The 20,886-nt window shown below is 45.4% G+C and overlaps 8 protein-coding genes across 8 annotated transcripts in view; 4 read left to right on the forward strand and 4 right to left on the reverse strand.

Moving 5' to 3' along the window:
• Positions 1-1,198, reverse strand: part of KUCA_T00005975001 (uncharacterized protein) — a gene marked incomplete at both ends in the record, with an annotated part of 1,770 nt that extends 572 nt beyond the window's left edge. The window contains one exon of the mRNA XM_022604518.1: positions 1-1,198. This exon is cut by the window's left edge and continues 572 nt beyond it. Within this exon, the coding sequence (XP_022461960.1) occupies positions 1-1,198 (1,198 nt within the window).
• A 437-nt stretch (positions 1,199-1,635) lies between these two features.
• Positions 1,636-4,446, forward strand: KUCA_T00005976001 (uncharacterized protein; the record flags this gene model as incomplete). Its single annotated transcript, XM_022604529.1, has 1 exon — positions 1,636-4,446. The coding sequence occupies one exon, from the start codon at positions 1,636-1,638 to the stop codon at positions 4,444-4,446; it is 2,811 nt and encodes a 936-aa protein (XP_022461961.1).
• A 55-nt stretch (positions 4,447-4,501) lies between these two features.
• KUCA_T00005977001 (uncharacterized protein) lies at positions 4,502-10,581 on the reverse strand (the record flags this gene model as incomplete). Its single annotated transcript, XM_022604540.1, has 2 exons — positions 4,502-10,441; positions 10,498-10,581. The coding sequence occupies 2 exons, from the start codon at positions 10,579-10,581 to the stop codon at positions 4,502-4,504; spliced, it is 6,024 nt and encodes a 2,007-aa protein (XP_022461962.1).
• Positions 10,582-10,714: 133 nt separating this feature from the next.
• On the forward strand, positions 10,715-11,821 carry KUCA_T00005978001 (uncharacterized protein; the record flags this gene model as incomplete). Its single annotated transcript, XM_022604551.1, has 1 exon — positions 10,715-11,821. One exon carries the CDS (start codon positions 10,715-10,717, stop codon positions 11,819-11,821), a length of 1,107 nt encoding a protein of 368 aa, XP_022461963.1.
• A 20-nt stretch (positions 11,822-11,841) lies between these two features.
• KUCA_T00005979001 (uncharacterized protein) lies at positions 11,842-13,039 on the reverse strand (the record flags this gene model as incomplete). Its single annotated transcript, XM_022604562.1, has 2 exons — positions 11,842-12,878; positions 12,940-13,039. The coding sequence occupies 2 exons, from the start codon at positions 13,037-13,039 to the stop codon at positions 11,842-11,844; spliced, it is 1,137 nt and encodes a 378-aa protein (XP_022461964.1).
• Positions 13,040-13,262: 223 nt separating this feature from the next.
• KUCA_T00005980001 (uncharacterized protein) lies at positions 13,263-14,663 on the forward strand (the record flags this gene model as incomplete). Its single annotated transcript, XM_022604574.1, has 1 exon — positions 13,263-14,663. The coding sequence occupies one exon, from the start codon at positions 13,263-13,265 to the stop codon at positions 14,661-14,663; it is 1,401 nt and encodes a 466-aa protein (XP_022461965.1).
• A 382-nt stretch (positions 14,664-15,045) lies between these two features.
• On the forward strand, positions 15,046-16,193 carry KUCA_T00005981001 (uncharacterized protein; the record flags this gene model as incomplete). The annotated part of the gene is made up of 2 exons (XM_022604585.1): positions 15,046-15,076; positions 15,136-16,193. The coding sequence occupies 2 exons, from the start codon at positions 15,046-15,048 to the stop codon at positions 16,191-16,193; spliced, it is 1,089 nt and encodes a 362-aa protein (XP_022461966.1).
• A 53-nt stretch (positions 16,194-16,246) lies between these two features.
• On the reverse strand, positions 16,247-20,788 carry KUCA_T00005982001 (uncharacterized protein; the record flags this gene model as incomplete). Its single annotated transcript, XM_022604596.1, has 1 exon — positions 16,247-20,788. One exon carries the CDS (start codon positions 20,786-20,788, stop codon positions 16,247-16,249), a length of 4,542 nt encoding a protein of 1,513 aa, XP_022461967.1.
• Positions 20,789-20,886: the final 98 nt, after the last annotated feature.

Raw genomic sequence — 20,886 nt, forward strand, 5'->3', positions numbered from 1 at the left:
CTTCCGCTTCGGAACCGGGTTCCGGACTTCCCTCATCTTCATAAATAGTAAAGTTCAAAGAAGCCTGAGTCTTCAATGGATGGGCGGGTTGCTGTGGTTGTATCACAGACTTCTCTTCAACATAGTCCTCATCATCTTCAGACTCCTCATCAGACTCTTCAAACAAAGCCTCATCAAAAACAGCTTTGTCGCCTTTCGATATGGTAGGCTCAAGCCAAGCAAATGGCTCGTTCATGTCGTATTGTGCTACTAGGGTCTGGTAAAACTTGAAGACCTTCTCGAAGTCATCGTCGTTGGAAATCGTCATTTTCGCAAAAGACGTGATCAACCTCAGTTCTCCAGCCTCATCAGAGATCTCCCGGCGTAGTTTCAACACCAGCGAATAAAACAGCTTGAACAGCTTTACTGCAAAATATCCGCTTCGCAGCTGGACCAGTCTCAACATAGTTTCATCAAAATCCTCGCAAATATCCTCTACAGGAACAATGTTCTTGTCTGTGACAAATCTCATCACCATCCCGTAATGCTCCACAAAAGAATAGTCTTGTAAAAAGACCTTTTGACCTGATACCAGGCAGTCATACAGTATGGCCATGTTGGCAGCAGAAAACTTGGAGAATTCAAGCTTGGTGAGAGCATGCCAGTCCTCAGAAGAAAGGGGAACATCAAATTCAGGAACGGTCAGAAACACAATCAGATTGTTGAAGACCTTTGTCAGCTGGCTCAGCGTGAGCCCAGTGAGGTATTGCTGATCACTACGTTGGTCAAGGAGATGAACGTGCAGCGAAATTGGCAATTTCTTCACCTTCAAATGCGGAGCCAAGTCCTTGAGAGTTTCACAGTGGTGGACTTGAATTTTGGAAGCAAATGTTTGCCAAATCCCCAGAGATATATCAACTATTGATCTTCCCAGCCAGTTCTCGTGGACGAGATATAGGTTTCTCATGTTCTTCTTTGCGTTTTGAGGAATTGACTGAAAAAAGCGGAATACGCGACGAGGCGACTCAAAGATCGTCAAGTTCAATTTCGCGTTCTCGTCGTCATTCTGCTGAAGGCCCCCGGCAAACAGAACCAGTGAGAACTCGCCTTCTGAGGGTAGAGCATCTCTCCATTGAAATGGTTCCGAATACAGAGTAGAATCAAACACATAGACGGGAAACGGGTCCTCCAGCGAAGATTTGTAGAATACCCTGTTCATTGCCAGTTTTTTCTTGTTAGTTTGGTGAATGCTTGATAGTCCTTGAGGGTTCTTAAGAGTTCAACAGATGGAAAAGATGTGGTAGCGTAAACAACAAAATTAAAGGCACGCGTACGCGACCCAATTTTCATGTTTGGGTCCTTCCGCTTTGGGAGGCAATCTTGAAGTCGATATTGACGCTGTAGAATACGCAAAAAAATGAAATAAATTACTTTTAGACAATTCTTGTGTAGAGATATAATAACTGAGATTCCGGTGATATCATTGGTTTTCAAATTCAGAGCCAAATTCCCCAGTTTTGGCGGTACAGACTCCCCCACCCAAAAGCCCCCACTGAATGGCAGGAAGGCATCGCCATCTCAGCCACGCTAAATCAGCGGGAGATGTATGATCTGTTCTCAAGAACGTCACAAAGCGGAGTAGCATTTTCTGGCTTCATGACTCGCCGATTAGTTCCACCCGCCAATAGGGACGAAGGTCAATGCCTCAAGCAGGTGGCTCTGCGAATTAGGGATATACCGACATTGTTAAGCTTTGGGTTGGCCAGCAAAGCATGCCACGCGATCGTCTTCAGTACTCCACAAATTTGGATTCGTTTTTTGCGACAAATTCAGTTTTGGGATCCCAAGGAGTTCAGACGAAGAGAACGGTTGAGAAAAGAGGGTAATGAGGGTTGGGGCGAAAATCGGGATCGTGTTCAGCAGGTGCTGTCCATTAACGAGGAGATGACGCCAATCAATTGTCTTGACCGGCCGATATATGATCCCGATCTCGCTCTAGAACAGTTTAGGAAGATTTACTCGCTATTGGCACCAATTCTGAGAGATTTGGTGGTGAAAAATTACTCCAATTTCCAGAAACTCAATGTGTTCGTGAAGTACAATACACCAGAATCGCAGTCTTTGCTGTTCCACAATGTGTCCCGATTTATCAACATTTTCAAGTTTACTTCAGGTTTTAAGAGCATGGCGATACGACTGAATGCCATAGTGGAGGTTTTTGCAAACAGCGTTGTGCGAGAGATTGACATCAATTACGAGAAGAGAGACCACAAGGAGTGCTTTCGACTGATCAAAGTGCTGAACAACTTGTCACTGGAAAACTATGATTCTGCTGCCATAACTGTGGAGAGCTCTGAGAAGATTCTGGAGTTTTTCATAAACAAGTATGTGGAGTCCTACGTGTTCCTGACGTCTGATAACCTTGTGGAGAAGACCATAGTGAAGGTAGGACACTCTTCGAAACGTGGAGTGGTGAAGGGCCATGAGTTTTTATTTGCCAGTTTTGATGACATTTTATCACAGATTGGAGATATCTTAAATTCGCAGTTTGAAGATGCCACACTGATATTCCAGCATTCAACCGACGAAAGGTTAGACCAGATGCCCATCATCCTGAAGATAATGGAGACTTTGTTAAGCAGTTATCTGATTGGTGGTTTTTGTGAGGAGTTGATTTCCAGGGCGAAAGAAATTGACGCAACGCTGGATATGGATATTGCTGGAATAGAGGAGCCGATTGCAGTGGTGGAAAAGCCAAATGAAACAGGTGAACGTGACTCGCTTGAGGATCCTGGTGATGTTCATGATTTGGATGATCTTGAGCGTTTGGCCAGTCCTACCAAGGCACAATCCTCCGAGTCAGATCCAAGAATAAACGTCATGAATGAGTCCTCCCTGTATTTCCAAGTGGTGCCCCATGTCTACCAGGCCATGATCCAGACGTTCAAGGATCTGAAATATCCACAGTCTAGACTCGCCAATGGCGAGGATTACTTCAGGGTTGCAACCGAATTGATCAACTTCTACTACGAGCCAAACATTCTGGAGTTTATTGAACTTTTGCCGCGCCAATGTCACGCCTCGCTGGTCTTGCTCGTAGACGCATGGGAGGGCGATCTCACTGAGCGTGAGAATATCCAGCAACAAGAGATTCTAAAGATGGTAACCGAGCAGGATAAGGATGAGAAAAAGTTATTCAAACTTGACATTATCTCGGGCGGAAAAGAGATCTTGACCGGATTTACGAATATCTTCAAAATGAGTAAATCAGAAACGAACGAAATGGCGAAGGATACGCGACTCGACGAGCACCAGAACAAAACTCTCACCAAGTTTGCTGCAAATCTACAGATTTTAACCAATAATGTGAACAATATCACGTCTTTGGTGAGTATGGACCTGACTGTATACGCCTTGCAGCATGTGAAAAACAGTTTCACCCTTCTGATGAGTCTTTATGGTGGTGACGAGGGGCATACCACAACAGAAGTCCGAGAGAAAATCAACCACACATGTCAGGAGATATACAATGATGCTCTGACAGTACTAATAGACACTCACATCAAGACTGGTTTTGACGAAGCGATTTCCAGACTCAGAAATTACAATCCAACGGAGCTCAAGAGCATGATGGACAACGAACATAATTCCGAGGTTGAGCCTTTACGAAGGTTTGTGGAGCTAGTCAATGTTGCCGATCTGATCCAGCAAATGATCTCTATCTTTTATGAAGAAGAACTAGTGGCCAAGCATATCGTCTATGTGAAGGCTAAACAGAAAAGAGACTTCCTGTCAGCCAACAAATGTGAGAAGACTATGGCAAAACTTGAGTCGATGCTTGACTCATATGTGGCTGACGGTTTCAGCATCAGTATTGATGTGATCATAAACGAACTGACCTATGCGATCTTGAAAGATCTCGATGAGAAGACTTACGCCATTTCAGAGAATGACCTGGCTAAGCCAGAGTTTTCCCAACATTTAGGAAGTGCCTCCAGCTGGGCAGTTGAAGTCGTGAGGATCTTGAATACGCATTTCAGGCTCTTATCCGGGTCTATTGAAAAGCAAATGGTTGATGTTTTCAGACAGGAAATTGGGGAAAGATTTGTGAGGATATTGATCAAGTTGATCACGAAAAAGCTCACGATTTCAACCACCGGGGCTATCTTCCTCATATCGGATCTCAACCATTTCTACAACTTTTTTCTTGGTTTACGACAGAAGACTACCGTGGGGTACTTGACTGCCCTCAAGACGATTTCGCAATTGTATCTGATTGACGGTTCTACGAAGCAGGGTGCAAGAGATGTTGGTAAGCTGGTGATGAAGATAGGAAGGGATAATGGCATGTTCAGTCCTGAAGAGGTTTACCAGTTCGTTTCAAGACGATCCGACTGGAATACTATCAAGACAGATGTCGACAAAATCATGTACGGCTTGGGTATTGAGGACTGTCAGATCGTATAGAATGTAAATGTACATAGTTTGCGTCAAGGGCCCGACTAATCACAAGCTTTCTTGGTCATTCAAGTTCTACGAACTCGATTGCCTTGCTGGATCTCGTAGATCTCGTAGATCTTGTGGTCCTTGTTGGTTTGGGAGGAGTGTCCTTTTCGCGTGGTTCAACTTTCCTCTTCTTGGTTTTGGGTTCTGCCTTAGGCAAAGTAACATCATCCGGGCTCGGCTCGATGGTATCACTAACATTCAATTCTGCCTCGCTCTTGACTGGTTCTGGGTTCTCTGGGGCTGGCTTAGATGGTGTGTCAGGCTCTGAAACGTTCTTCAAACTTTGCGCAATTGGCAATACTCTGTTACCTGATCGGATGTAACTGGCGAAGGACTCCATAGGGGTATAGAACTCTGCAGTGTCGTCTTCGGAGTGTTTTGGCGATGGAGTGCGTTCCAGAGCGGGGGCATCAATTGGCGTTGCTTCAGCAACAGTTGGTTCAGCTGGAATCTCTTTCACCGCTGTTTCCGTTAATGGAACATGTTTTACCGGTTCCTCTACCCCGGGAATGAACTCACTAGGCGCAACACTGACAGCCTGAGATGACGGAGCATCATCCACCTCTGTATAAACCTCCTTATTGATCTTGCTATCAATGCTGTCGTGGATCTGTAGCCCCTCCGGCTTTGCTTCAATCGATTCTTGTACAACTGCTGTTTCCTCCCTCGACGCACTCGTTTCGTCTGCAGTTCCTGGAATAGTAGGGCCTTGTGAGTCTGGTAGACTAGGCCCTAGAGAATCTTCATTCGCATTCGATATTGGTGGAACATTTGAAGCATCTTTTTCAACAGATGAGTGTTCTGACTTTCCTGATTCAACCAGATCTATGTCACCAGACTGCACAGCCCTCTCACCTTCACTCACAGTAACGGCACCTTCCATCTTGGAAGCTTGAGCTGCCAGTTTGGACTTGGCAATCTCCATTCCTGCGTGTCTCATCAAAACGTCTGTCGACTCCTTCGTGAGGTCTTCCTTCAGAGGGGTTAGTTCCTGTGTAGGGCTCGTTACCAAAATCTCGTTCACTTGAGCGCGCGTTTTGATGACCTCTGTTAGTCCTCCATTCTGCATTCTGGTCCTTATTTTCTCCAGCCGTTTCGAAATTAGTGTCATTACATCGTTTCCAATTGGAACAACATCTCTCCGTGCAACTCTAGCCTTTTTCACCCCTGCTTGCGGTGAGTTCAGGATCGACGGTGTCTCCGTACCCGATGCACTTTGGACCGCAAGCTCTTTTTTGTAGATGTTGAAAATAGAGAAGTAGACAGCATAGTAAGTATCATCCACAAGACCAGTGGGTGCGAATCCATTGGTCATTTTTCTAAACTCGTGCATTTCGCTGAATAGATAATACAACAGCTCACAATTACTTGGAATATCACCGGTCTTCAGGGAGTTCAGCAGGTATAATGAAGTTTCCATGAAGTCTTGAAAGGACAAATCACTGGTCTGTATTTCCGTGTATTTGGGGGGAACATCAATCAGCCATTTGACTAGGGTGCATACCTTCAATACCACTTGGTCCCAGGCCTTTGCCTGAGAGACCATGCTCGACCCGAGCCGGCGTAGCTTTTTGGCAAAGATAAAGAGAGATTCCAGATCTTTATCATCAAAAAGAATCTCTGCATAATAGACAATGTAGTCGTAAACATATACGAAATGCTTTCCCGGTCTTTCATTTTCGGGTTTCCAAATGGTCACTAGCGTCCTGACATTTGGCTTGAGATTCATTATTGAAGACATCTCCGCCTTTGCGGATTCGGTGTCATGTAAGACCGAAAAATAGATTTTGGCCATGCCAACGTAAGGCTTGTGCTGCCAATTCTTCTTGTCGGCTTGTTTCACCAGCTTCAGTAAATCCAAGATCAGATGTGAGAACTGGGAGAAATTCACAATCTCCGTACCTGCAACTGGAAGTGGGAAGACCCTCTCAAGAAACTCGATCGCACCGCTAATCTGTATCTGCTGTTTCATGACCATTTTGAAAATTAGCCAGGGCAATCTTGCTTGAGGTTCTATTATCGGATCTGCAGAGCTGCCCGAAGTTTTGGCAAGTCTGCAGGCCTGAAGTAATGATTCCAAGTGGGTAGATGCATCTCTTCCCAGTTTATACTGGACTTTAGATAGGTAGTAGTAGGCACTCCAGTCTTTGGGGTTTTTCTGGATTGCAACACTCAAAGATGCCTCCATGATGCTGAGGGCGTTTTTGGTGGTAAACCCAGTTGGAGCAGCATTTTCAAATGTCTTTCCACTCTCTTTTCTGACGAAAATAGGCACAGAACGAACAGAGAATGCCAGTCCCATCATCGGTTGGAATGTCGCATTATATAGTTCTTTCGAGAATGACGACCACAATAAGGCAGATACTGGCTTGAGAATCTTCTGCTGTTCCTTGGAGGACCTAACGTAAAGATTTATTGCCATAAGATAACACAAGAGAGACTTCTTTTGGAAGATCGCCGTAACATTTTTCTTCTCTGGATTGCTCAACTTATCGGACGTCCAGATAACATCATCTTCTACCAGGAAAGCGTACGTTTGAGCAAGAAGTAACCATGTTTCAACTCGTTTTGTTCCACACAGAATCTCTGCGCTGAACATTTTCACGATTGCCTCAAGCTCTGTGGAACGACCCTGCATCGCACGTTTTCGAATTTTGAACAGATTGAGTGCCAAGACACCTTGGACATAATACAACCCAGCCTCTGCAGCGGGTTGGTACTCTGCTCTGGGTTTGGCCAGATCTAATTCCAACAATCCATTAAAGGCTAGTCGCACTAATCTCATGTTAAATTCAGATAGGTTCAAATAATAATCAAACGAAGATAGATTTCTCGCTGTTATCTCGTTATTCATATCAGGATCCCCAATCACGGAGAACAATGCATCTAGCAGTGCTTTCATGTCATTCTTGGGGATATTGAACATTGGATTTCTCTTCTTGAAGCAGCACGGCAGGACAAATTGACTTAAAGCCAGAGCGCTGTGCGAAGATAGTTCAATTTTCTCAGTATGGTGGTCTGCTGGAACGAATAAGTCCACAGCGACATTGATATGGTAGCGGCAATTGATGATTTGGAAAACATCTCTGTCTGATTGTGGCCAGTTAAGCGCAAGCAAAACATGCTCCGCAAGATCGAGAAAGGCACCTTCTCCGGAATCACACATGCCTCTAGAACCTAACAGCTCATGAATGATACTGAGAAAGTCATTCATGACTTCTGGCTCGTGCTTTCCCTCAGGCAGAAGAGATAAGAAGTAGATACCAAATATGCTATATGAACGCGAAAAATTGTCTGCCAACTTCACGAATGATGATTTAGACTTTTTCTTCATGGAAGCATGGGAGCCCATATTTGCTGAGTCCTCGCTAAGTGCGAAAACGTGAACCAAACGGACCAGTTCCAATAAATCAGAGAAAAATCTGAGGTCGACTATGGAAAATTCTTTCCAATGCTGCTTTGAGATGGCATCGGTGTATATTTTTGAGAAAAGGCCGAAGTAAGACATCACTGTCATTAGCATTTGGTGTCTTTTGAGCTTGATGTTCTCGGTGTAGTACTTTGATTTGATTGTCTTGATTGAATAGCTGACAACAGCTTCGAAGGCCAGTTTGAGTTCACCAAAACTATCTGTAGAAGAATAGAATCTCAAAAGCAAAAGCCACAATTTTAATTTGAGCTCCAGAGAAGAATCATTTAGAAATACCCTCATCTCCGATAACTCTGGCGAAGGTTCTTCTTCGGATTCTGATGGGATCAACAGACTCTTCAGAACGCGCATCTTATCATCCTTTTGCGAGTCTACGTCAGCCGCAGTGTCTGTGATATTGGCGAACGTTCCCGTCACACTGATCTTAGATAACTGCATCGTCGTGCTTTTCAGATTCAGTTTGGGAATACGCTCGTGGTTGGTGTATGGAATCTCAAGGGATTCGTCCAACTTCTGGATCTCTTCTTTGAGACGGTGAAGTAAAACCACGACATTTGATGTCTCCGATGGCTGATCAAACTGCATGAAGCATATGTGACTCCACATCTGTCTGAAATAGATATCCTGGTTTTCAGTGAGAAGATTTTCGCGGCCCGAACTTTTCAGGTCTTCCAACAGTTTTGACCATCGCAAAATCCTTGCCGACAAAGAACTCCTTGCAGCACTAAGATCGCTTGTTTTCAGTTTTTCGTTGGTTTTGAGACTCTTCAGCTCCTCCGAAAGTGAAATAAACGAGTCGACCAAGATCTCGATGATCGATGTGCAAACGAAAAGTCCCTTTCTGACTTCATCGTCGGAACGTGAGCTATCCGTGAGTTTCTCCTGAATAGACTCATATATTATTATGTCCGAGGAATCCAGGAACATTTTCAAGCTGCTGAAGGCTTCAGGGTCAAGTTTTCCGACTACGATAGGACTGGGGCCGGAAGGAGTAAAAGGCACAAACAGTAGTTCCAGGAGCTGAACGCGTAGTTGTGCTATGTGGACATTTGAGCTGTTCACTTTGTCTATGAACACTTTCAAGGTTGCCTGGCTCTCGGGCATGTCGTCGATTGAAAGAGAAAGCATTCCAATGCTGTTTTTGTTGTTGGAGGTAAGAGTCTCTGCAACTGAAAACTCCTCACCCTCCTGGGTATCAATATCCATCAGAAAGAAATTAGAGTAGGAGCCAGTCCATTCACTTAGCATGTTAGCAAAATCTTCAATGTGTTTGTCTTCTGGGGATGCATGTCGGCTTGAAAGAACGTCAAGAGGAGAGATTATCCTCAATTCTGGCTGTAAGAGCGCCAGGAAAGCGTTCAAAGTATCAAAAATCTGGTTCTGCTTGACATCGCCACTTTCCACAGGGTCTTCGTCTCCTCTTGTTCTTCGTTTGCTCGCTCTGGTGGATGGCTCTTCGGCCGCCTCCATTTCCACATCTTGATCGGGGATGGCCTCTACAGCTTTTGTAGGCTCTGAAACCTCTGGGGCAGTAGTTTCAGGAACTTTATCAACTTCCATTTCTTCGGCATGAGAATCATGTTCGTTCTCAGTCGCAATATCCAAAATCTTGAATCGTATTTTCTCGACCGGATCGGCGGTGAGCAGATAGTTATCGAAACACTTTGCCCTACCCCTAGGTTTAGGCAGAATGTTCTGGATCTCTTCCAAAACGTTATTCCATGATGGAACCGCTTGGTCACCCAGTGCTATCTCCACATCCACCACTCCTGTTGAAGAGGTTTCTGGGCGAAAATCCTTTAATTTGTCCTTCAAGCTCTGGAGGAAGGCCAGATTGCTATTCGAGAGAGGCTTGTTCTGGACAAAAGCACAAATTTTATTTCTTGCCATGAAACTCTGCTGATTATCCATCACGAAATCGTAATCTCCAATGCTGTCCAACACCGATTTGTAGTTGTTCAGCACTTCCAACGTGTGGGGTAGCATGAAGGCCTTGTTGCTCGCCCTTATTATGGCGATTTCGTCGTCAGAGCCGTTCATTTGGTCAAACTTCATAAGCTCGTACTCAACAGCAAACCTCTCTAGCTTCTTGTCGTCAAAGAACTTGTACAATCCATACAGAAGATCGATAAGAATGGTGTCACCCTCTCCGTACTCGAGGGCAGTGACTAGATCATCGGTGATAGTCAACAGTTGGGTCCGCAATTCCACGGGATCTAAAGACAAGGTAGCGGAACTCGATTGAACACTAGCAACAAACTTGGAAAATCGAAATAGTCCACGATTGCGATAACATAAATACTTCAGGTACTGGATCGTGGGAGATAGATAGTCCGTTCTTGCCCCCGAAACCACCTCTAATGCAAACAAACTGGTATATTCGTCCTCTGCCTTGTCCAGCTCCAAGTTCTTCTGGAATTGAAGAGCCCGCTGGAAGATCTTGAACGACTCCTCTATCTGGAGCTCTCTGGTGTGGTCTTCGGCATCCACCTCATCCTCGCTCAAGTTCAATGCTGTAAAGGTGGACTGAATAAAATTATTAGCCTATGAATTGTCAACGATGATAATATAATGGAACTCACCATTGCGATTGAACCTCCAACACACAGAAACCACCTTTGTTGATTTGGAAGAAAAGAACGTGGATGAGAACAAGACAACCTCATCGCGTTGTATTTGGTGATGGGCCTTTAGAAATTTGGGTTGTGTACTTCCTATCTTTTTATGAAATTATGACACCTACTAGCTACAAGCCAACACATCATAAACGGCCATATAAACAGCTATAAATTTGGGATAATGACCCTGGAAAATCCCCCTTTTGTGGCAGAGTTCTTGCCTCGGATCCAGAGACTTTCTGTGAGTATCCAACTGGCTGAGGAGCTGGAATCGTGCTCTCTTTCTTCTGCTGATGAGCTCCAGATGACGGTGAAGGGTGGAGCTCGGTACGCTTTCACGCTACCCCATCCGGTGGTTGAGGTTTCAAATCTGGTGGATTTTGTACAAAACGACGGCTTTTGCAAGACTCTGAAGCTTCCCACGCCTATTTTGCAATCGGACAGGGTGTATCTGGACAAGTCCAACAACGTGCTGATGACCAAAGAGCCCAAGTGGGACCACAACGAACTGGCTAGGAGGCGATCCACAAGATCGAATACGCTGGTGCGATGTGCAAATTGTGGCCTCTCGCTGCTGAACCTGTCACAAGTTACTACACTGCGCGGAATGCCGTCGGAAATATGGGCAGAGATGATGGAGTACTGGCACTGCCATAAGCCTGATGAGGGTAACAAGACTAATTCCACGGTAGAACGATACGGAAACTTCACTCCGAGTCCTGGTGGGCTCTTGGTGGGGCCCTACTATTTTCTAGTGGATAAAAGCATATTGCATAATGTTGGAGAGGACGCCGAGTGTTTGGGCTGCGATTCGGTGCTCGGGGAGACTGGGACGTCTCAGAACTGTTTGAAGATGAACAAATGGAGTCTGGAGCTTTATGATGGGAACTCAGAAACATTTCAGCCGTATCTACACGCTCTAAATTCACTGGAGAACAGTGTTGGGTGTACTTCTTCGAGATACTTCATTGTGGAATTGGAGAAATCAAAGCTGCTGGTGTGGGTGTTTGGTTACGGCATCGGGGTATCTTCTTTATTTGGTCATGGAAAAGGAGTCGTCCAGCAAAATTGTCTTAAAGTGTTTTATACAGATGACGAAGCCCAGATAGAGAAGTTCAGGTCGGAAAAGTCCCAAGGATTGGCCAGCAGAGAACTGGAAGTGCTGGATTTTCCCTCGGTTGTGATGGTTGATCTGATTGAGAAATTGAGGATAGGAACGTCTGGGATCCCAGACGGTGTTCGCAAGTTTGGTTTTTGGAACGTCAGTTATCTCGGACCTGACTTGTAACTTCGCTATCTAGATCTCTTTCACAACGCTTCAAGAATCTCCTGAACGGCAGGAGCAACCTGCTTTCTTGAAGCAGTCAGATCAAGTTGCGAGTATACGTCCAACAGTTGCTCTTTTTTGAACGGCTTGAGATCGAACTTCTCGGTCAAAGCAGACTTCAATTTGCCCACAAGGTCCTCATCATGGCTGAAGAACTCCAGTTCTCTATGGAAAGCGTCTGTTTCATCGACGAAAGATGACATTGTCATGTGTATTTGCAAGCACCTCTCTTTCCGCCAGCTATCGACACCCTTCGCCAGTTCCTCTGATCCATACTCACGTACAAACCAAGTGAATGGTTTCACGGCAGAGCTTATGCCAACTCGCACGTTGCCTAAGCTCTTAGTACCAATCTCATACTCTTTGTAATCCTTACGAAGAATATCTCTGACGGAAAGACCCGCCACGTCCGACTTTGCGGTCGAAATTTCACCAAAATAATTTCCAAGGATAGCCCCCTCCAATCCCAGGGTCTTGATGAAGTCAATTGCAGCAACATCTGGGTCCTCGACTCTGTGCGTCAGATTGGCAGTATCAACAAGTATAGGGGCAGTGATCAGACCCTTCAGCTCATGGAACAATTCCTGCACCAAATCGGATGAAAACTGGGTTCTCCAGTAGTTCAGCACCAAACTGGAACAACTTCCACATGTTTTTACGACTCTAGGATTGGCGTTCAAAAAAAGACCTTCATCAGCATGATGGTCGATTATGGCAGTGACAGTGCATCCACGGTTGGATATAAGCTCTTTCAACACGGGGCCTTGGGGATTATTGTGATCCAGCAAAACAATATCAATACTGTAATTGCTCATAAATTTTTCATCGATATCGTCTGTGAATATCAGCTTTTTAGGCTCTATGTTGGCTCTCTTCAGCACGAACTCAATGTCTCTCCTAAGTGTCAAGTCATCTCTCGGTATGTTCACTAGGGGAATGTACGAGCTTTTCTTCCCAAACTCTTCGTGCTGACTCGCCAGAAAAGCGTATGAAATCGCAGAGATCACAGAGTCCAGGTCTAAGAGGGGTGTTCCGTTAGTGTTCAGTCTCTCCACCACCCATAATGCTCTAATACTCACCAGCTGATTGATTCCCCGAAACCAGAGTGAATTTTCCCCCCTTTGGATAAGATCGGATCAATTCCTTGATCCCTGCCAAATATTTTACCACCAAAGTCATTCTTTTACCCACCAATTGTAGCAGAAACGCGGTGTTTTGGCCAGGAATTTTTCAAAGGGCTTATGCTGCAAAGCCTCATCGCTGAAGGATGCACCCGCCTAAAGTTTCCGCGTAAGTTCAATCTGTTATCTCGGAATTTCGAGTTGGTTGCTAGCGCTCGAACGAACTCTTCTTTCGCGTTTGGATTAACTACTATTGCTGAATCGCAGCCCGAAATAGAAGAATGGTTAGATTAAACCGCAGAATTACACGGATCGCTTTGCTGGGCTCATTGGTGACAATATCGGTGGTGCTTAGTGTGGGGCATTTCAGCGCTCTCAGGCTGTCTGCCGAGTACAACGAACAGGTCTCTAAAGTATCGCAGGGTCTGGCAGATTACCTCGAAGATTTCAATATTCACTTTTCTGACTTCTTTAGAGGTAGTTCCAGTGATTATGGCAAGGAATATGGAGTTGGAGAAATGCCTTGGACGGAGATTCAGGAGCGGTTGACGTTCAAAGAGGTGACCTGGAAAAAGCCCAAGAAAATTGTCGCCGAGAACATGGAGTTCTACCGGAAGTTGCTGAAGACTCCAATCAAGGAGCCCAAAGTTGATAATTTAATTCGTCCTCCCGGAAAGGGGCAGAACTACGAAAGAGCCAGTGCTACCTTTGCTGTTCTGGTGAGGAACCACGAACTGAGAGGGTTGGCCAGTACAATCAGGCAGATCGAATCGACGTTCAACCACAAATATCATTATCCTTATGTCTTGCTCAACGACAAGCCTTTCAGCTCTACTTTCAAGAAAAGCATCAAGAGTCTGGTTTCGGGAGAGGTGTTTTTTGAACAGGTTCCACAAGAGACGTGGGATGTACCTGCGGAGATTGACCAGGACAAGATGAAGGCCGCAATGGCCAATTTGAAGGCTCATAACGTTGGATATGCTGATAAGTTGTCCTATCACAACATGTGTCGCTATTATAGTGGGGAGTTCTTCAATCACCCCAGAATGCAGGAGTTCAAGTACTACTGGAGAATCGAGCCGAACACCCAATATTTCTGCGATATTGACTATGATGTGTTCAAGTTCATGGAGAGTGAGAAGAAGACTTATGGATTTGTGATTTCTCTCTACGATATTGAGAGGTCTGTGGAATCTTTATGGCCTACTACTCTAGACTTTGTGGCTAAAAACCCCGGGTTCGTTCATCCCAATGCGTCGTTTTCCTGGCTCACAGAAAACCTGCAAAATCCCCAGAAAACTTCCATGGCCAATGGTTATTCTACCTGCCATTTTTGGTCGAATTTCGAGATCGGAGATTTGGACTTTTTCAGAGGAGAAGCGTATCAGAGGTATATTGATGCTCTGAACGATGCAGGTGGCTTTTACTATGAGAGATGGGGTGATGCTCCAGTTCATTCTATTGGCCTGGGTTTATTTGAAGATAGATCCAAAATCCACTGGTTCCGCGATATTGGCTACAAGCATGACCCATACGAAAACGCTCCCAACAGTGTTCAGTGTCCAAAGGGCAAGAAAGCACATATCCCCGGGGATTTTTCGTATGGTCATCTTTACGACCAAAATTGTATGGCCAATTGGGTCAAGTATGAGATGAATGACCAGCTTTTGGGTGTGTACTAGTTTTTGTAAAATATTTTGAGTGTTATGAGTTTGATGAAAGAAATAGGTAAGGGTGGTCTGCAGACGGAAAGTCAGTAGATTGTGCAATATGGACTGTAGATTGTGGATAATACACTAGGTATTATCAGCAGACTGAAGAAGCTATACCACCACCATAATCGTGGTGGTTCTATACTTTCTAATCTGTACTCTCGATATTCTCTGTACACTATATGCACTATGTACAGTACACTTTTTATAGTTCCTGCACTCTTGCTAGTTGCGTCCCCAGCCATGTCTGGCCTCAGCCACATAACGCGCCACACTTCACACTCTGCTTCGTCGATTGAAATACTTCACTTTACCACTACGTCCAACTGATCTGTCTTATTACATCAACGAAATGTCTAAATCTGTTAATATCGCTATCATTGGTAAGCTGATTCTTTACAGACTCGTATAACATCTCTGTTGTTTTGCTAACTCTTTTTAGGTGCTGGTTTGGTTGGCTCTGCTTTCATCAACCAGCTCAAGTCCATCTCTCCATCTTCCATCAACTACAATGTTGTCCTGATTGCCACCGGTAGCAAGGCTCTGATCAGCAAGGAGTATTCACCATTGGATCTTTCTGCATGGGATTCCTCGCTTAAGGCTTCCACTTCAGCCGCATTGGCAATTCCTGAGATTTTGGCGTTCCTCTCCAAATCTCCTCTCCCCACAATTCTGGTCGATAACACCTCCAACGCAGATTGGGCAGCTGCCTATCCAAGTTTCGTCAAGAGCGGCATCTCTATCGCCACTCCAAACAAGAAGGCCTTCTCGAGCGACCTGGACTTGTGGAACCAGATCTTTGACGCCTCTTCTGCTCCTAACGGTGGCTTGGTCTACCATGAGGCCAGTGTTGGAGCAGGCCTGCCAATCATTAACAACTTGAAGGAGCAGATTCAGACCGGCGACAAGGTCGAGAGCATTGAGGGTATCTTCTCGGGAACTTTGTCCTATATCTTTAACGAGTGGTCCACCATTGCTCCTAACGATGCCAAGTTCTCTGATGTGGTCAAGGTCGCCAAGGAACTGGGTTACACGGAGCCTGATCCAAGAGATGACTTGAACGGCCTAGACGTTGCTAGAAAGGTCACCATTCTGGCTAGAATCGCTGGCTTGGAGGTTCAGTCGCCAACTTCGTTCAGTGTTCACTCGCTGATTCCAAAGCCTCTGGAGTCTGTTTCCTCGGGGGCAGAATATCTGGAGAGACTCCCAGAGTTCGATGACGAAATGAAGAAGCTCAAGGACGAGGCTGCATCCGAAAACAAGGTGCTGAGATTCATCGGTAAGGTTGATGTCCCAACCAAGACTGTTTCCGTTGAGATTGGAAAGTACGATTTCAGCCACTCCTTTGCATCTTTGAAGGGTTCTGATAACGTGGTCTCCATCAAGACCGCACGTTACCAGAACCCACTGGTCATCCAGGGTGCCGGTGCTGGTGCAGAAGTTACTGCTGCTGGTGTTTTGGCCGATGTGATAAAGGTCGCCCAAAGGGTTGGTGCTTGAATTTTATATGAAGAGACTCGTTAGAAGATACACAGAAAACTAATATCTGTATATCACAAATCATTACCATCGTAAAGGGCAAAGTCTATGTCATCCGTAGAAGCAAGTCGGGACTTTGCTTGCTTGAAAATTTCCCTCAGCTTGGCTTCGTTCTTGCAGACGGCTCTGAACTCCAACATCACCCGTTGTGAGTCCAGGTAGTAATTGACCGCATTGCCGGATTGCGTGGACACGGAACCACCGATATTCAGGTTAACTCTTGCAACGTGAGTGTTGTTGGGGGCCAAGACAAGGTCTCCAGAGTCCCGCAACTCGGCGATGTAAGCTCCAGTCTTATGGATGAACTGCGCGTACTTAAACTTGGGCTTTCCCCAGGAATAAGACACATCAAACGAATCGTCCTTGAAGAAAACAGCAGTTCTGTTGTCCAGCAAGAAACCTGTGCTCTCCAGCAGAAATATGTGGTAAAAGTACTTGTTTTTCCTCAGAATTGGCCGCAAGAAATCAGAAGCGAATTCAGGGTCCGTCCATGGGTCCAGGGCCAAGGCCAGTCTGACGAAAGAATGGAACGGGTTTCTTTCAGGAAGGGTACAAAGCTCCTGCCATGGTGTTTCCACCAGCTTGAGACCATATCTATCGCAATGCTTACCCCACTTGTTGATGGTGTCCTCTATCAGCTTACTGGTAGTGCTGAGCCATTCCAGTCGAATGTGGAAGCAATGGTCTGGATTATGGACTCTGTCAAAATGAACAGTCATGAGCTCCTGCTTATATGACTTTCCCGAGGGGTCAAGATCATACAGTAGCGATCTACTCAGAACAACACGTTTCACCTCTGGCTCTTCTGCCAAAGCATCTGCTAGTTTGATATCTTCGATGCTGGTTGATGGAGCAAGCAGAGGCGTCATTTTCAAAGGTGTTCTTCCGCCTGACTTCACAGAATCAGAGATGGAAGAGTTTTCGCTGTTGGGCTTATCAGTCTCGGCCTTTTTGCCAAACCAATTGGTTTTTTCGGCGATCTTGGTAGGATTGGACTTATCAACGTATTCTGGGTTGAGCGCATAGAAATAGTGGCCATCCAGGAACTTGTGTCTGCTTTCAACGTGCTTGAAAAGACCCTCATCCATAAGGTGGTTTCCAAAGTCAACGGCAACTTCTCTGGTGTCTATATCGGAGAAGTTCTCGATCAGCCATCTCACAAACTCAGACCCTAGAAAACAGTTGGCATGGGTTCTCAGATGCCACTTCCTGTCCACAAACTGGATTCCTTTCTCTCCTTGAAGAGTTTGCGCTATTTCTGCGCATGATATTGTTCTGTCAAATAATGTCCGTGAAAAAAGTGTGTTGTTTGTCTCACCATTCACACTGTACAAGTCCGCTTGCTCGTTCAAGAATGCGAACAAATTTCCAGTATAAAAACTGATCTCTGGTGAGATCTCAACCTTGCGGCCCCTGCCGTCAATGCGTTTCTTCTCTTCTGAAGACTTAAAAGCGCCTCTGAAAATCGAGCTAATTAATAGCCGAAGTCCTTCCAATCTCAGCTCTTCAGGTGTAAGTTTCTCACCATTATTGGCCAGTTGGAACGAAGTCTGTGGAACGTCTGCTGGGAGAATCACGAACTTCATTCTGTGGAACCTCCTATTATTTTCTTCCATTGTGTCGTCATAGCCAGCAAGTATCTGGTCAAGCTGGTTCCAGTTATACGTTTTGGGACTCTCGTTCAGTGTCCCGATGAGCGCAGGGCGGAACTCTTCATCGTACCTTGTTCTCACATTGGGAATGTAATCCTCGATACCTGTACTTCTGTCAACCATCAGAGGAGCAAAAATATCTTTTGAGCGACGGTATACCTGGACATTCACATTCCCGTGATAGTCGCAGCTCATCCGGTGGATTTCGTCACCCAAACTCATATATATACGAGAACCCAGATAGTTTTGCTTGCTGATGTAGCAAACCAGCAAGTTAACATCACCACCAGGCTTTCGCTTGCTTTCCACACGTTTAACATTTTCACCGACGCAAATCTGAAACCCCAGCGTCAGTCTTAAAGCAATCATTTCACGCATAAGGTCAAAACTGGTCATGTTCTCGTTGGTCTCTTTGGTGTTCAGGATGACATCGTAGATTCTGAAGGTGAAATTCTGATTGAAGTCTCCAAGAGTAGGAAATACCGGAGTCAGAGTAGGCAGAGATGCAGGAGAAGACAATGAGGTCCACTTGATTGCCCGTCTTTTGACGCTCGGAGGAAAGACGAATTGCCATCTACCATACGACACCATTCCCAAAAGCTCGGAAGTGACCGCTTTCGAGGGATTCTGTACTTCTGTCCACAGGTTTTGTGTAACTCCAACCTTGGCAGAAATGTCCTTTAAACTTCCTGTGGAGTCCTTTTTAGACTTGCTCCTTTTCTCTTTAAAAGCAGGCTTGCCAGTAGTCACCCGTGAGGTTATCAAGGTGGGTATCTCTTGAGTTCTGGGTAAACTAGGTATGCTGCTCGACTCGTCCGTGGTGTCAGACATCTTCGGAGAAGACGGGTTGGATGTTGATGACGATGATGTGATTCGTTTCATGAAGTTCAATGCCGATGAAAACCCAATTTTTTCTTCTCCTTTGGCAAGATTTAGCAACGTAGACATGGCTGTGGCCACTGGCTTTGCTCCGCCAACTCCCATGATGTTTGGCGTAGTCGGTACCACTTCCACTTGCTGAATCACAGTAGCTGGAGCCACAGGCGTTCCTCTTTCGGAACCAGGGGCATTTCCATACGTCAGAGTTCTGTTCATCTCATTGGCATAACGCTTCTTGGACTTGGAGAAACTCAAGACCCTGTTGTCCCTAGCATCGGAAAAGATCCCCGCATCGTGATCGTTCATCGCATCCAGAATGGACTTCTTGACGCCCTTGTACGTCAACGGCTCGATCGTGATTGCGTTGGTTTCTGTCTCCATTACACCCATCATTTGGATTTCATAGATCTTGCAGCGAGGCATCCATTGGTTGACGGATTGCATTGAATCATTCCAAAACGAAATATCCATCCAACTGGGTATACAATGATTCAGTTTTCCATGATTGTCTCTGTATCTGAATAATGGCACGACATGCAATGGAGGCTGACTCAGACAAATGACATCTATCGTTGAGTCAATGAAAGACATCTTTTTGCTGGTATTTATAAGGACGTCATAATCAACATCGTAAATGCCTGTTCCAGGGGATATTATCACAAAATGGTTCGTGGTGTGACGAAGATCTGGGTCTCTGAAATGGTCCACCACCAAGCTCATTCCCAGGTTCACAGCCTCCAGCAAATTTCCCTTGACTGCAGGCAGGAACCTTCCTTCTATCGTGTATTCTTCCGGGTGGCTATTGGTCCTGGCTTCGTTCTTCCGAAGTCTGATATCTTTCATGAAATTTGCAAACTCGTAGCGCAGAGTTCCCATGATTTCACTCCACATAACAATATTCACCTGATCCACCACTACCCTGTAAAAGTCCTTCCTGCTCGGTGGTCTCTCGCCAGGCTGGAGGTCTGTCCATTGACCATCCCCAAGATCAACACTACTGAACAGCACTATTGTGATCAGATGATGCGTCCCCATCTCCTTCCATCTCTTGAAGATCTTGGGAAATAATGAGTTCATCAACTTGTAGAACATCTGCTGACCACTCTCTTCGAAATGCCACATCTCACTGGATATCTGAATGAAAAAAATCAACCTTGAGGACTCTGAGCGGAATACCACTTTGGTATCCTCTCCAACATAGCACGAGAATACCTTCCTTCCGTTCCTATAAAGACCTCCAATCGTTCCTCTGATGGAGCTATCTATAAAGGAAACTTTCTGAGACTTGTAGAGACATGTTCCCACCAAAAATGAGCTTATACTCCACATGTCCCCACGGGACAGGTAGAGGTCCTTGATGAAAATCTCCACTACATCCGCTTGAACATCTTCTTTCTTTCTCAACCTTATCAACGCAGGGCTCCGTATCTTTAAGTTCAGCAAGGCCTGAAGCGGGCCTGATAGAATCGAGACTGTGTTATTGGTATTGATATTTGCTGCTGTTCCCGTGCCCACAGAATTGGCTGACTGAGGTTTTTCCTTCAGAATGAAATTCAATTTCTTCGTACTGCCCTCCAAGCATTGCAATTCACCCACATATCCCTTTTTAGGCCCGCTTATGAGTGAGGAATCAAAAACAACGTCGTCTGAAGACGTTCGCAGCTCGTGAAACTTCACACTCACTTGTAAGGGGTCTATGTACCCGATATCTGTATCCTCCAAAAAAACGTTGTCGTCTATCAGACTGTCTGTGGGGTCTGGCGTAACTCCTTTCGCATTGTTATGGCCAATCGCAAATGGTAAGTGATGTTCTGCCTGCGTTGTTCTTGACGGGGAAGTGATGAATGTGTGTTTTGCGGGGCCAGCCCCGCCTCTTTTGCCAACAATCAGACTGGCCTCATTGGCCCGCAACGAGACTCTGTTTCTGTCAAAGTCTGAGTTCATTAGAGCCTGAAACCCGGACACGGCTCTTGTTAGAAATATCAAGTCTTGTGTGAAGTATATGTCCCATTCTGCCGTATCCATCTTGACTTTTGGTCCTGATGTGGTGATTTGGTTGGTGCACTTCTACTGTCAAGAATAGTCAAAAAATACTGTGATTCATGTCATTTTCGATTTTATTA

This window comes from Kuraishia capsulata, genomic scaffold (genome assembly GCF_000576695.1).
Source record: "Kuraishia capsulata CBS 1993 genomic scaffold, Kuraishia_capsulata_scaffold_7, whole genome shotgun sequence".
Taxonomy (NCBI): domain Eukaryota; kingdom Fungi; phylum Ascomycota; class Pichiomycetes; order Pichiales; family Pichiaceae; genus Kuraishia; species Kuraishia capsulata.